Source organism: Ornithorhynchus anatinus, chromosome 2, assembly GCF_004115215.2.
Source record: "Ornithorhynchus anatinus isolate Pmale09 chromosome 2, mOrnAna1.pri.v4, whole genome shotgun sequence".
Classification (NCBI taxonomy): domain Eukaryota; kingdom Metazoa; phylum Chordata; class Mammalia; order Monotremata; family Ornithorhynchidae; genus Ornithorhynchus; species Ornithorhynchus anatinus.
Genome location: NC_041729.1, coordinates 9,634,887 through 9,650,496, shown reverse-complemented (window position 1 = coordinate 9,650,496; position 15,610 = coordinate 9,634,887). Strand labels below are relative to the sequence as shown.

The 15,610-nt window shown below is 43.8% G+C and overlaps 1 protein-coding gene across 2 annotated transcripts in view; it reads right to left on the bottom strand.

Moving 5' to 3' along the window:
- The window catches only part of CHFR (checkpoint with forkhead and ring finger domains), a 44,870-nt gene that overhangs the window by 15,136 nt on the left and 14,124 nt on the right, over positions 1-15,610 (bottom strand). For both annotated transcript variants that reach the window (XM_029056539.2, XM_029056548.2), the window contains exons 4-10: positions 9,456-9,565; positions 8,503-8,562; positions 6,324-6,533; positions 4,030-4,206; positions 1,592-1,751; positions 909-1,063; positions 327-489 (exon numbers count right to left, since the gene is read on the bottom strand). In XM_029056539.2, the coding sequence (XP_028912372.1) occupies positions 327-489; positions 909-1,063; positions 1,592-1,751; positions 4,030-4,206; positions 6,324-6,533; positions 8,503-8,562; positions 9,456-9,565 (1,035 nt within the window). The remainder of the gene's footprint in view (positions 1-326; positions 490-908; positions 1,064-1,591; positions 1,752-4,029; positions 4,207-6,323; positions 6,534-8,502; positions 8,563-9,455; positions 9,566-15,610) is intronic.

The following is a 15,610-nucleotide window of genomic DNA, read 5'->3' as shown; positions in this document are numbered from 1 at the left end:
GTAAGCCTCCACCAGTTTTGTCACTCTCCAGAAAATAAATATAAATCCACCAATCCGAGAGGCACCTTCTGCTCCCATCAGGTTCACCTTCTGTCCCTTCCGAGCACTTCGTCTTCGGCCAATCCTTTGTCGCTGCTGTGTCCACAGCACTAGAATCTCCCTCTTTTTTTCTTTAAATGACAGTTTAAAGCTCCTACCCAATGATGCTTTCTTTGGATAAAGAACAACCATTCTCTAACCCACAGAAACCAAAATAACCCTTGCAACAAACTTTAGCCAGGTAAACTACACTGAGCCGTCCCTTCTGCATTTATCAGGGAAATTACCTGATATCTGAGGACTCGCTGTCCACATCCGACAGCTCCAGCAGATCCTCTGAGCTTCCCTCTTCATCAGAAAAGGATCTCCTGACTTTTGGCTGGAGCATGTCTTGGGTGATTTTATTCCTGGCATCCATGCTCCGCACATCCTCTTCGTTACGACACTTCTCTAGGATGAAAGAAATGCACCACTATTTAAGCGGTCATGAGCTTTGAGGCCAAAGGATGAAACAGTGTGGCCTTGTGGATACAGCATGGGGCCAAGGGCCAGGAGGACCTGGGTTCTAATCCTGGCTCCGACCCTTGTCTGCTGTGTGACCTTGGGTAAATCACCTAATTTACCTGTGCCTCAGTTACCTCATCTGTAAAATGGGGATTATTAAGACTGAGCCTCAAGTGGGACAGGGACTGTATCCAACCTGACTGGTTTGTATCTACTCCAGTCCTTAGTACAGTGCTTGGCACACAGTAAGCACTTTAATACCAATTTGAAAAAAAGGCAACAAGTAAGACTGCTTACTTTCAACTTATCCGATCAACTAAAAGGCTATTTGTTCATTCCCACCAGGGTGATAGGTCTGGACTTGCCTGGGTGCTGGATAAGGTAAGCTTCAACGAGGTTATTCAGGATGTGGTTTTTACAGATGCGTTCTACTGGACAACGGCAAGTTGGACAGAGGGAAGAGCGCTCCATCCATCCCGAATAGCAGGCAGCACAGAAAGTGTGCATGCAGGGTTGCAAACTGGAAGGAAGGAAAAGAAATATGCTGATGAATAGGGCAAGCCCATAAATCCCAAACAAGGCTTCTTGCAGCAGTCTAAGGGATTGATCCAGTTATCCTGAACATTCTCTCAAACACATGCTCCTACGACATGCATGGGAAGCGAATTAAGAGCTTTCAAGAAAAGACGGGGCACTTATCAAATTCAAAAAATTGGGGAGTTTCATCATTCTCTTCTTAAGAATAAGCTTAAGGGAAGCAGCGTGGCTCAGTGGAAAGAGCTTGGGCTTCGGTGTCAGAGGTAATGGGTTCGACTCCCGGCTCTGCCACTTGTCAGCTGGGTGACTGTGGGCAAGTCACTTAACTTCTCTGTGCCTCAGTTATCTCATCTGTAAAATGGGGATTAACTTTGAGCCTCATGTGGGACAACCTGATGACCCTGTATCTCCCCCAGTGCTTAGAACAGTACTCTGCACATAGTAAGCGCTTAATAAATACCAACATTATTATTAAGCCACCCCTGGAGCCGTCTTTCCTGTTATAGCCCACCTCACACAGTCATGCAGCAGTTCCTGGCAGATAATGCAAGTCAGAGTTTCTTCCATTTTGTCTGGTTTCATATTGGCCACCTTCACATCCTCAGGGCTGACTCTGTTGTTTTTACATTGGCCTGCCACAAGCATCTCGAGATCCAAATTAACATCCCCATCTGAAACAGAGAATGGGAATTATCAGGTCCAAGTCAAGAGCGAAGAAAACAATCAGGTCTCCAGGTTTTTTTTTCCTTTAAAGTAAACTTTTCTGCTATCCTACATCAGAAAACCTGACACCTATGCCCATCAGTCTTCCCCACTTCCTTGGGAAGAGCAAGGAGAGGACTAGCTGATGATCTCCGTCATGAAACTACTGACATATCCTAATGGAGAGACACTCATGTCTTACACCTGAACTAATGCTGGGAGAAGCAGCGTGGCCAGTGGAGAGACCACGGGTGTGGGAGTCAGAAGGACCTGGATTCTAATGCTAACCCTGCCAATTGCTTGCTGTGTGACCTTGGGCAAGTCACTTAACTTCTGTGAGCTTCAGTTTCCTCAACTGTAAAATGGGGATACCTGTTCTCTCTCCTGCTTAGACTGAGAGGCCCATGCCGGACAGGAATTGTGTCTGACCTAATTAACTTGTAACCTATTCCCATGCTTAGAGCAGTGTTTGACACATAGTAAGCACTTAACAAATACTTTAAAAAAAACCCTTTCGAGTCACATACGATTTCTTTCACTGCTTGTAACATGAATGGGTCTGAGTGATTTCCTTTTTCTTTTTTAAACAACTAGTTAGGTTTCTCCGGGCAAACGTCAGATTTCAGCTATCAGCCATATCCGACTGTTCCGATAAAAGTGTTAAGCTATTGCCAGTCCAACTCTGGATCAGATCAGTAGTTAACATGGGGAGAAAAGCACTCAACTAGAGAAAGCACCATAACTGAGTCTGCTAGTTCCTCCTGCTAAGAAAAGGTGGACAGAACGACGTAATTCCTGAAGCTTCCAGGTGAGAGGACTCTTTCTCTTTGCAGTTCTTCTCCATTTATGGAGCAGATCTTGATCAGACAGGGGAGGGGCCTCAGCCCACCAAGAATTATCTCCTTTCCTGGTAAAAGAATTGGTCTTGGATGAGACTGAGCCAGTCACCCTCTGACCAGGGCCCGCTCCAGATTTACATTCTCTTTGACTGGAGATCCATCTTTGTTCAAATGGAGAATGTCCCCATTTTGAGAGACTGCTGCTTCAGACAGGAAGCCCCCTAAACATGCTCAGAGAGGAAAGATGGGTGAGGTGGTTATTTTGGTTATTTACCAAAGTCAGCTGGTCAAAATTTGTGTTTATCACTGAGCCTTTTTTTACCTTTTGATCTCTGTTCGGTTGGAGAACGTCTCCCTTTTGAGACAGCTGGTTCAGAGGAAGCCCCTATACATCCTCAGACAGGAAGGGAGGGTGGGATGGTTACTTGTCATTTTTTGCTAGTCAGGATTTGTATCTATCAGTGAGCTTTTGATTTTTGACAGTTGGTTATTGGAATATGTCCATTTTTGACTTTGAGTTGGTTCGCAAGAAGACAATTCTCAAATGTAGAGACCAAGAAGTCATTAAATAATAAATAATAATTGTGGTGTTTGTTAAGCACTTACTATGTACTAAATGGTGAGGTACATACAAATTAATTGGATTGGATACAGTCCCTGTCCCACATAGGGCTTCAAGTCTTAATCCCCATTTTACAGATGAGGTAACTGAGGCCCAGAGAAGTGAAATGACTAGTCCAAGGTCACACAGCAAACAAATGGCAGAGCTGGGATTAGAATACAGGTCCTTCTGACCTTCAGGCCCATGCTCTATCCACTAAGCCACGATCCTTCTTAGAGGAGGGCAAGGTGTTTCTCCTTCAATGGTGCTAGCTCCCTGACACAGATATTATTGGCTGGGTTCAGGAATGGGAATCTCAAATCCAGCCTCAAAGCCATGAGGGGATGAGCCAGCCAGCCACCCACCTCACCTCCACCAGGTCAATCCAGGCAGACTGGGGAAGCAAGGTGGACAAATGGTTTGACTTCTCATGGCTCCAAGAGCCAAAGTGGTGGAAAGCTGTGAAAATACCTTGACCTTCCGCTCCCTTTCCCATTCCTTCTTTCCCTATCCCTAAACTCCCTCTCCAGCTCCCTTTTCTTTCTTCTCCCTTATCCTCCTACCCTGATCCCTCAATGCCACATCCCAAATTTGCCCCGTACTCACACCGAAAAGTTGGTGCCCCTGAGGACATGCCTAAAAATCCCCTAGACAGGATGAAAAATCTGACCCCATGGTAAGGAATTTCCCTGATTGATAAGCATCCTCACGCTTGTGTGTTCACAAACCTAACTGGGCCTAATTAAACCCTGAGAGAAGAGTTCCAAACAAACCTCTCCCTATTATATAGAACCATGACATTCTAACCTCCCTTCATTTTCTTTTTAACCGGCTCCAAGTCCTCCAGCTCATCCGGCCCCTCCGGCTTCAACAGCAAAGCTAGGGTTCCCTCTTTGTTTACGGGAGCTGACGTGAAATCGGACGTTTCATCACTCGCAGCAAATTGGCTGTGCTCTTCAAGGTTTGTGCCTAAACACGTAGGTCCTAGGGGAGAATAGGAGAAAGGCAGAGAAACCAGGGACTGTGAGGCCAAGCAGGTTCTACAGGGTATCTGGTACCTTATAGCATCCATTAAAAAAAAAAATGGAACAAAACAGATTAAATGCAGCCCATTCAAAGACGATCACTTTATACTTTTCCACAAAGGAGAAGTATTTTAGACCAACTCTCCCTGGGGTGAGAAACAGGGTCTCCATTCAACTTCTAGCATCAATTATTAAAACGAGGTGTCACACATGTATAAACACACACACACACACACACACACACACACACACACACCCCACACACCCCAGTCCTGAAGTAAACCTCTGATTTGGGTTCTGCCAGAGCTGTCCAAAGACAAGGTGGTAAAAAAAACCCCAACATACTGAGGACCTTCATTGTTTCCTTATCCCATGATTTTGCTTTGAACCTTTAATTAAAAAGGAGCTTGGAGCAGATGTGAAAAACCAGCTCAGCAAAGGGCACTCATCAGCAGTGTGTTGAGTAATGAAGCTGCTAAGATTAGGAACTGACAAGTGTTCATATTTATTTAACTTTATTAGTAGATGAATTGCTTCATAAAGCTCAGATTGCACAATGTGGAGGAAAATGTTTGAAGTTGTAATTTCAGTGTATTAAGTTTCGCTTATGCCTGGGGGAAGGGTTGGGAGAAGGTGAATCCAAAATCCCCAAAGCAGCAACAACAAGGAGCAGAAACTAAACCAATTCCATAAGAACTGACCCCTACAACAAACAGGATGACCTCCTAGCTGTTTGGGCCTCGTTAGGTGCAATCTGTACTAGAGGCAGAGGAAGGGATGAGATGACCCTAGGAGACCTCAACTTGAATAAGACACTGTCAGCTATACAATTCTCAGGATTCAGCCAGTTGGTTTTCCCCGTGGCCTATGGTTAGAATCAGTGAAGTGTTTATGAACACATTCAGAAAAATCTTCAGCAGATGAAAATTGAGTGGGACCCTAGCGCTCAGAAGAGCTTGGAATGTTGCGAGAGCTAGCACCCTTGCAATTCAGAGTCTGGGTTACCGTGCTCTGGGGTGGCCATGGGATCCTTTAGGGGTCTAGGTCTGGTCCGAGAGTTCAGGTTGTATATGTGGTGGCTCTAGGAGACACCCAACTGCCTTGGGGGATTTATTCTGGGCCGGCTCCTAATTCAGAGAAGCCCTGAGGGGATGAAGCAATCCAGGGGCTTCCTTATGGATTCTGAGAGCTCTGGGGAAAGAAGCTTTGGGGGTGGGGGTGGGGGAGGGCTCTGTTCATTCATTCAATAGTATTTATTGAGCACTTACTGTGTGCAGAGCACTGTACTAAAGCGCTTGGAATGTACACATTGGCAACAGATAGAGACAGTCCCTGCCCTTTCACAGGCTTACAGACTAATCGGGGGAGACAGACAGACAAGAACAATGGCAATAAATAGAATCAAGGGGAAGAACAGCTCATTAAAACAATAGCAAATACATAGAATCAGGGTGATGTACATCTCATTAACAAAATAAATAGGGTAATGAAGATAAATGCAGTTGGCGGATGAGTACAGTGCTGAGGGGATGGGACGGGAGAGGGGGAGGAGCTGAGGGAAAGGGGGGAGAAGAGGATTAGGCTGTGGAGACGTGAAGGGCAGGGTAGAGGGAGCAGAGGGAAAAGGGTGGCTCAGTCTGGGAAGGCCTCTTGGAGGAGGTGAGCTCTCAGTAGGGTTTTGAAGAGGGGAAGAGAATTAGCTGTCCCCAGACCCTCGGGGATCTCCCCTCAAATGCCTCAAATAATTTGGCGGGGGTGAAGGACTTCGAAACTGGTCTCTCTCTCTTCCAGGTAGTCATCTGGACTAGGAGGGACTAATCCAACTGAAGGAAATTCCCGTAAAGTGATTCCCGGCTTGAAAAGGTCCCTCTCCAAACTGCTGAGGTAAACATGAGGCCTTCCAAAGGCATCCTTGGATTTGGTGATGGTGACACCCAGTGGTTGGATTTTGGCTACTGGACCACCAACATGCCTTCTCACCATTCAACCCATCAATCAGTGGTATTTTCTGGGCACTTATCTGTGCAGAATACCATACTAAGCGCTTGACAGAGTACAAGATATGCGGAACCTCACCAGATGTGGAAGGGTGTTCCCGCTCAGTAGAAGCTGACTCCATAAGAGAGGTAGAGGACGTGTTAAAGAGGTTAGATGTGGATGTAGATGGCTGTGGTTCCTCATAGCAAGTCTGAGTGGCGGGTAGTGATGGAATAACCTGGGTCTCATCACTTCTTCCTGTACTTGAGGTATCTTTGGTCGTGTGGCACAAGTTTTCTAGATTAGCCTCTACAACAGAAAAAAATCCACTGTTACACCAACGCGTAAAACCTTACACCATTGTTTCCAAACTTTCTTAGGTTAGGGATGCAGCTAGTGAATGAGGCATTTTCTGGGTACACTTTGATTTGAATTTGACTGAATGTACAAAGGTGCAATCTCAAGCTTGGGCACATGCTCTTGCATGTCCCAGTCAATCAATCAATGGAATTTATTGAGTGCTTAATCAACGACATTTATTGAGTGCTTACTGTATGCAGAGCACGTGTTAAGTGCTTGGGAGGGAGGATACAACTGAGTTGGTAGACACGTTCCCTGCCCCATAACAGGTTTACAGTCTAGAGGGGGAGGCAGACATTGATATAAATAAATAATTTATAGATTTATAGATATGTACATAAGTGCTGAGGGTGGGATGAATACCAAATACCCAAAGGGTCCAGATAATGAGAAGGAACATGGCTTCATGGATTCAGTTCAGTCCTGGTAATCAAAAGGACCTGGGTTTTAATCCCAGCTCCGCTACGTTGGTATTTGTTAAGCGCTTACTATGTGTCGAGCACTGTTCTAAGCGCTGGGGTAGACATAGGGGAATCAGGTTGTCCCACGTGGGGCTCACAGTCTTCATCCCCATTTTACAGATGAGGGAACTGAGGCACAGAGAAGTGAAGTGACTTGCCCACAGTCACACAGCCGACAAGTGGCAGAGCTGGGATTCGAACTCATGAGCCCTGACTCCAAAGCCCATGCTATTTCCACTGAGCCACGCTGCTTCTCAATATGTGACTGCTGGGTGACCTTGGGCAAGTCACTTCACTTCACTTCTCTGAACCTAGGTTACCTCATCTGTAAAATGGGAATTAAGAGTGTGAGTCCCTTGTGGGACAGGAACTGTGTCCAACCTGATTAACTTGTATCTACCCCAGCGCCTGGAACAGTGCTTGGCACAAAGTAAGCACTTAACAAGAATTATAATTATTAATTACTATCCGAGTGCACAGGCAACACAGAAGGGTGAGGGAGTTGGGAGAAAAATGGGTAATTGGTGATGGCCTCTTGGAGCTGTGACCCTAGTAAGCTTCTGAAGGTGGAGAAAGTGGTGGTTTGGTGTAGATGGACAGGGAAGAAGTTCCAGGCCAGAGGGAGGATGTGGGAAAGGGGTCAGCAGTGAGATAAATGAGATATGGGCATGGTACGTAACGTGGAGCTAGAGTATCAAAGTGTGCATGCTAGACTATAGATTTAGTAGTAGTAGTACTATAGTAGGAAATCAGTGAGGTAGGATAAGATGGGACAAGCTGATTGAGTGCTTTAAGCTGGATGGCAAGAAGTTTCTGTTTGATGTGGAGGTGAATGGGCAACTACTGAGTTCTTGAGGAGTGAGGAGATGCGGACTGAGCGCATTTTTAGAAAAATGATCCAGGCAGCAGAGTGAAGTAAAGATTGGAGTGGAAATAGACAGGAGGCAGGGAGATAAGCGAAGAGGCCGGTGCAGTAGTCACAGTGGGACAGGGTGAGTGCTCGGATAGGCATGGTAGCAGCTTGGATGGAGAGGAGAGGGAGGATTTTAGTGATGTTGTGAAGGTAAAACTGAGAGAATTTGGTGACAGACTGAATATGTGGGTTGTATGAGGGATGAGATGAGGACCAGGCCAAAGTTTCAGGCCTGTGAGGTAGGGAGGGTAGTAGTACTGTCTACAGTGATGGGAAAGATGGGGAGGACAGGGTTTGGGGGGAAAGATAAGGAGTTCTTTGTGCAGAGCACTGAACTGAACACTTGGGAGAGTACAATATTAAAGATGGTTGCACAGCATATATTCCAGAGGATCTCTATTCACATAATTATGCTGCGGCTCTCTGATTGGGAATCACTGTGCGAAACAAATTATTGATTCGATTAGGCAGAGTTCTTTCATTTTGAAAGGGTGGAATTCTTTACAGTTCCTTATTACTCTAACCAAAATAATGCTTTACTTACCACTAAGTTCTTGCGATACATCTTGTTTTGCACTTAAAGATTCATAGAGATACGCAACATCTGAAAGGACAGGAAACAAAACCCAGATAAAGAGCTAAAATAAGTCCCTAAAGGGGAAATTTACTTTTTAACAAAGAAGATCGACCACTTTCCTCTTCTCCCTCTGACCTCTTAAAGGGACTACTTCCAAGAAAACAGTGAAAGTGAAAATGGAACACAGTCACTTAGAACTTGCAATGAAAACATCCAATTACCATCTCATATGAACTGTACCTCCTCAAAACCAATGTTGAGTTTAACCTTCCCATTCTGGATAATCTCCCAAGAATTTCCAAGCAAATAATTCAAAGCATTCTAAACAACTTGGGGATAAATAAACTCCGAAGAACAAGTCTGTCGTCATCAGAGTTAGGCTGGGGAAAAGCAACCATGGCAACGAAGCTCAACCCTGGCCTCCTTTACAGAGAGAACCGTAGCAGAAAAGAAAGTCTGTCTTTGGGCAGAGAGGCAGGGGGCTGGATGTCAGTCAAACAATCCCAGTGAACACGAATGGGTCAACAAATGCACTTTTGGGGAAAGATTGCTTTCTACCCATCCATTCTGTTTTCTCCCCATATGTTTGGGTTTTCAGATTTTTCATTCTGCCATCCTTCTGAGAATTCCTGGGACCTTCCCAAGCACCACCCTTCCACTATAAAAAAAAAATCATCCTTAGATTCTTCTAACTCCCTTAACGACTCAGCAGACTGGGAACGGCGGAGTGTGGGGGAGAGCCTGGGAGGTGGTGGAGGTTAGTTTCCCCCCGATCAAGGGGCCCAGTTGGCTGCTGCCCCCCTCAAACAACCATTCTGCAGCTCCTGTTCCCACAACCCTTTGAAACCCCCTTTGTGATCCCCTTGGGGGTCCCGACCCCCAGTCCGAGGGTCTGTTTCCATTAAACACAAATCCCTTACTGTGTTCTGGCTCATTCTTCCTGTAAACAACGTAGATTACATCCCCAGTCTGTAAAGGGCAAGTCTGCTTCTTAACAACCTTCAGTTTATTAATAACCGTTCCATTAGTGCTGCAAAGAGAACAAAAATACAATTAGGAAAACACTTAGACTACACCAGAATTCACTTTCAGGGTTCTCCTAACATCAGAGTCCTGAGCTGAATCTAGAAAATAACTGATCCCCACTCACGAACACTGGAGTTTTGCAAATAAAATTAATCACCGCTAGGGAAGTACTATCTAAGTTGTATGGGCGCTGCTTCCTCACTTTTCCCCCTTTATTTAGAAAAGGAAACTGAGGGATTAATGTCGGTCTCTCCTTCTGTAAGCTTGTTGTGGACCGGGCAAAGGTCTATCAACTTTGTGGTATTGTATTCTCCCAAGCACTGCTCTGCACACAGTAAGTGCTCAATAAATATCACTGATAATGATGATTCCATGGGTAGAACTGGCTCCTACATGTCTCCTTGACCATTACTCTCTCTCTACTGAGTATCCACTTGACACAGGGCACCCTACTAGGAACTTTTGTACTAGGAAAGTACAAAATAAAAAGTGTAAATCCAGGGTCCAGGTCACTCTTCTATACTTCCCAAGTGCCTAGTACAGCGAGTACACTACACCAAATGGGGGTTCAATAAAATACTACTTTTACAACAAGAACAACAACAACAAAGAAATCCTGCACAGACCAAAAAAGAAAACATAAAATTCTCTGCCTAGTCCAAATCAAAAGCTAGCTTATTCAGAAACCTAGAAAGGGATTCCTTCTTAGAAAATAGCTCCTTTTCCATAAGTTTTGATCCACTAAAACTGTAAGTAGTGGGGCATAATGGAAAGAGCATGGGCCTGGGAGTCTAAGGACCTGAGTTCTAAATCCCAGTTCCACTACTTACCTGCTGTGTGACAGTGGGCAAGTTGCTTAACTTCTCTATGCCTCAGTTCCCTCATCAGCAAAATGGGGATTCAATATAGTTACCCTCCCTCTTACTTAGAAGGTGAGCCCTACGTGGGACCTGATTATTCTGTACCTAGCCCAGTGCTTAGAACAGAGCTTGGCACATAGCAAACACTTAACAAATATCATAATTAAGCTCCTTGAGGGCAATCCGTTGTATTTTCCCAAGTGCTCTGTACATAATAAGTATTCAAGACCATTGATTGTTGAGGAAACATACTTTCAACATAGGGAGAGGGGTATTCAATTCAGTCTGTTCCCCTATAATGTCTGTTTTCACTACACGTTTTGGAAAGAATTCTGCACAATTAAGATGTGACCTTCCAGCAATGAAAGCCCATCTAGATAGAATGCAATGTTGGAATAAAGGAGTGTTAGGGATGTGTTTGAGGTATTAGTCAAGAAGAGTGTACTACGAGTTTTTCTTAACCCAGAACTGTTCAAGATGTAACCTCAGTGCTATCATAGATTTGACTGTAAAGATTAAATGTCACAAACTGAGGACTGCATTTTCCCCTCAGAAAGAACAGAAATGAGATATCGAGAAGCATTTTCTTAACTTGTTCTGACCTCTCGTTCATCTCTCTAATGATTCTGCTAGATTTATATTTTCGGCATGGAGTTTTCAGTGTAAAGGTGCAAGTGACCTGGTATCACAACAGAATTTGTGTATTAATTACTTCTGTTACTTTCTCTTATCAATCCAATACTAATAGGTAAGCTCACGGTGGGCAGGGAAGGGGTCTATCAACTCTTTACACTGTACTTGTCCAAGGGCTTAGAAAAGTGCTCTGCATCCAGTAAGTGCTCAGTAATTGATTGATTTCCTAAATGTTGCACATGATTAGTCTAAGCAGCATTTCTTAGCAAAAGCATGTTTTCTCTACATCAACAAAGATATTACTGTAGTACCGAATCCAGTTGTTTCTCCTCTCAGTCATCTCCAACACCACAGCTCGTGATGTGCCCCAAGCAGAAGACGAACAGCGGCATCTCAGCAACAGGGAAAGAACTCTGGGAAGACTGCAGGAGAATGCGGGCTTTCCCAGGAGTTTTCTTCCCAGTGAATAGCTCTGCCCAGCTCTGCTTTACCAAGGTGGAATAATGGCACTTATTCAGCTCAACCGTGGCTGCCTCTAATTAGAGTGGGAAAGTCCCATTCATAGGAGGAGCTTTAAAAATAGAAATACCCCTCTGCTCCTTCCAAACAGTCGGGCCAAAGCAGGGTCAAAAAGTCTTAAAAGTCTATTTTCACATTTACATTTTCAAAATCTGCAGTTGCTGAAAAAGTTTTGTTTTTGGTTTTTTTTTAAAGAGAGTTAACTTTAGCCCTTTGGACAGTCTCTAGGGGATCAGCTCTTCAGTTCAAACACAACAAACCATGCTCGATACAAAGATTATATCAATGCCTTAATACATATGCTAAGTACAACTACCAGGTCCCAAAGACAGCTTAGCTGGATTGGAATGAAATACTTATTTTAAAATGCACACGTCTGAGAATTAGGTAACCATGTAGTGTTTTTCCATTAAAGCCAAATGCACACATTGCTCTACATGAATTAAATGCTCATCAATTTCCATCGAATACTGCAAAGAACCCAAGATCGTAGTTGATTTACTGTTGACATATTTGACATAGGTTGATGTATTTCCTATACATCTCTTTCTAGGTAACTGTCAAAGCTGTCCATAGATATGAAAGAATGTGAGGGTGTGCATGTGTGTGTGTATAGTATTTGTTTTACATATATATTTGCATTATATAGAACCAACTACACAACTTTCACAGGGGCCTAGAAAGAGACTTGGATAGAACGCTTCTGTTGTATATTTTATATAAAAACACACTCCCGACACACACAATCACCAACAAAAACCATATGCCTGAGTATGAGGGAAAAAAATCATTATTTCTGCTAAGATCTAAGAAGAACTCGACATGGTTGGAATCAGATCCAGATTTCACATAATTACTAGGCAATAAGACACCAGAGGCACAGCATTTTTGGCATCTGCAGCCCAGTACTTTGTGCCACTTTTATCATGGTTCCTCTTACCACCAGAGAATGGCAATAAAACCCCCAAATTTGCTGCCTGGAATATCACATTGGGATCACAGAGTCAGAAGAAACTCTTTGTGAATTTCTGGCCCAACTTAGTGCCTCCAGACAGGAGAATGAATAAACCAAACAGGACAGTGGGACCGCCCATCACTGCCTTAAAGGGGTACAGGTTTGGAGATTCCACAGCTCTTTAACAGTTCTGTCCATTCCAGGGGTTTATCACCCTGAAAGCCAAGTAGTTCTTCTTCTTAGTAAGTAAGCAATCAAATAAGAGCAATTTCAGCTGGACACGAGGAAATGGTGTTTGTAAACAAGGGTACCCAAAGTGGTTGGCCCATTCATTTCATGAAGGCTCACAAATGGACTCTGCAAATGCAGATTCCTTGTCCCTGTAATAACAGCCTCCAAGAGAACAGCCTGTTTCCTGGGGCACAGCTGCTCCCCACAATCTCCCAAGAGCAAGGTGGGGTGGGGTGTGCTCTGCTTTTTGATGTTTTTCTTGGGATTTAGAATATTTTCATCCCTACATGAACCCCATCTCAGACTCCTGATAAACTGTCTGGGTAACTAGTCTTAAAGAGAGTAGGTGGGCCAGGATTTTCAACCCACAGTTTCAGGGGCCTTGGTTTTGAAAAATGCCCTGAAAGATGTTAAAGTGAGTAACTTCACGGGGAGGGACTATTTGGCCTTAATATCCTAATAACAGCATTCCAAGTCAGAGCAATATAGCTTCTGGAAGAGTTACCGGCCCAAGCAAATATTTTTTCCAAAATCATCATTCTGGGAAGCCAGAAGTTTGGTTGCTCCAACCAAGTTCTTATACTTTCATAAGAACTTTCATTCTCACTCCAGCTGACCCTTGCCCTTGAAATTTAAAACTTGAATTCAAATCTGTCTTCTGGGGCCTCCTATTACCAAGTAAACTTGTTTTCATTGTCTTTATATTTAAAGAGAGCAAAGCAATTTTGCACTGGTGAGGGGTTCCAAAGCTCCGAACATGTTACACCATTCTTAACATTAGCGTAGGGGGCATTCCTAGAGTTCTACAAGTGTGACTCCTGAAGGAATGATGCTATTTTCAAAAAACTCTTTTTGGATAAACTGCACTTATTTAGCAGAGAAGCGGAGGAGGTGTAAGCATTATTTATGCATGTGGATCTATAACCTGTGGTCATTTTCATGCATTCATTCACTCAATCATATTTATTGAGCACCTACTGTGTGCACAGCACTGTACCAAGCTCTTGGGAAAGTACATTACAACATTTGATATTCACCCCACCCCCAAAGCGCTTACATACATATCTTGAAATTATATGTAATAATTTATATTAATGTCCATCTTCCCCTCTAGAATGTAAGCTCTTATGGCCAAGGAAAATGTCTACTAATTCTGTTGTAGTGTACTCTCCCAAGTGCCTAGTACAGCGCTCTGCACACAGTAAGCACTCAATAAATTACAGTGATTGAATGTCAGAGGAAGGGAAGAGGAGGCAGAGGAGGAAAATTCTAAATGGAGTTTCTAAGATGTGTTTATAGAGAAACAGTGTGGCTCAGTGGCAAGAGCCCGGGCTTGGGAGTCAGAGGTCATGGGTTCAAATCCCGGCTCAGCCGCTTGTCAGCTGTGTGACTTTGGGAAAGACATTTAGCTTCTCTGTGCTATGGGGATTAAGACTGTGAGACCCACGTGAGACAACCTGATAACCCTGTATTCTCCCCAGCGCTTAAAACAGTGCTTTGCACAGAGTAAGCACTTAACAAATGCCATCATTATTATTATTACTATTAAAGTGTATTTATATGCCATAGCTTAGGCCCTGGCATCATTCAAAGTTACTTTTCTAATCCACAAATCACCATCAGAGAGGGGTCTGGCTGATGGAACATTTCTACTCTTGAGTTTCTGATTACTTCTCACAGTGTGACAGTTGTTCCAAAGTGTTGACATTTCCTTGGTGGAAAGTCTGTTTACTGTTGTACTGTACTCTCCCAAGTGCTTAGTGCAGTGCTCTGCACACAGTAAGTGCTCAGTAAATACAACTGAATGAATGAATGAACTAGCATTCCAGTTTACTCAAAGTTAGGTGTTTCTCTGATTAGAAATTCAGGATGGTGTTTTGAACACAAAGCCCTGGATTAGGACAGAAACTTGCAGTTTTGGGAATAACTGACCATTCTTAGATTCTTTTGATTTTTCAGGTCTTTTTCTCTCTGTATTTTTGTACTTTGACACACAGTAGGACAACAGGACCAAATTCTGCAAGTGAAGGAATGAAGAAGAATCTTCCTCATTTGTACTGGCACCATTTGAGCTGCAATTAGAGAGCTGGGGTTTCATAAACTTGATACGTGCTGAAGGGCAATTTTTTTAATGGAGTTTAAGAAAGATCTGGCCCAGTGGATAGCACACTGCTTTCTCTTTCCAAGGTGGGCCCTGAAACTATGACTCAGAGACACAGCTAGAGTATGACATATATTCCTACTTTCTCAAGCTTCTAAGGCCCAGCAGTCAAAGGAGAAACCCCACTCTGAATGTAGTCTGCTACGTATCTCCTGGAGTGCCTGTTTAACCAGAATTAATTCCTTTTTGCCTTTTTTTTTTTTTACAGACAATACACCCGCACATCTAAGAAGCCTAGTGAGCAAATTCTTTTTAATTTAGTAAATGTTTATGCCTCGTTGGTGAGCCATTGCCACTCAAGTGAAAGTAACAGTTTAGGAATCTTAGAAACTTTTTCTCCAACACATATAACTTCCTAGGGGCGGGTGTGTTTTGCCAGATGTAAAGGGGCCCATAACAGCTATCATCTGTCACTTGGATTAAAACTGAAACAGGCTTCTCTCTCCTTCTTACCACACCCTTTAAGTCAAGCTATGAAACTTGTGGTAGAAGAAAAATATTTCCCCTCTCCATCCCGCTCCTTTCTCCCACCCCAGACTCCCTGATTTAGCTTAGCAGCCAGGCTCTCCCTTCAGGCTGCCTGCCTGTTCCTTATGAGCTTGCTCATCCTTTCCTTTCTCTTCAGAAGTCAGACAAATCCAGTGCGGTGAAAGACGAGATGGAATTTTGGGTGTCTCCTTACACCACGTT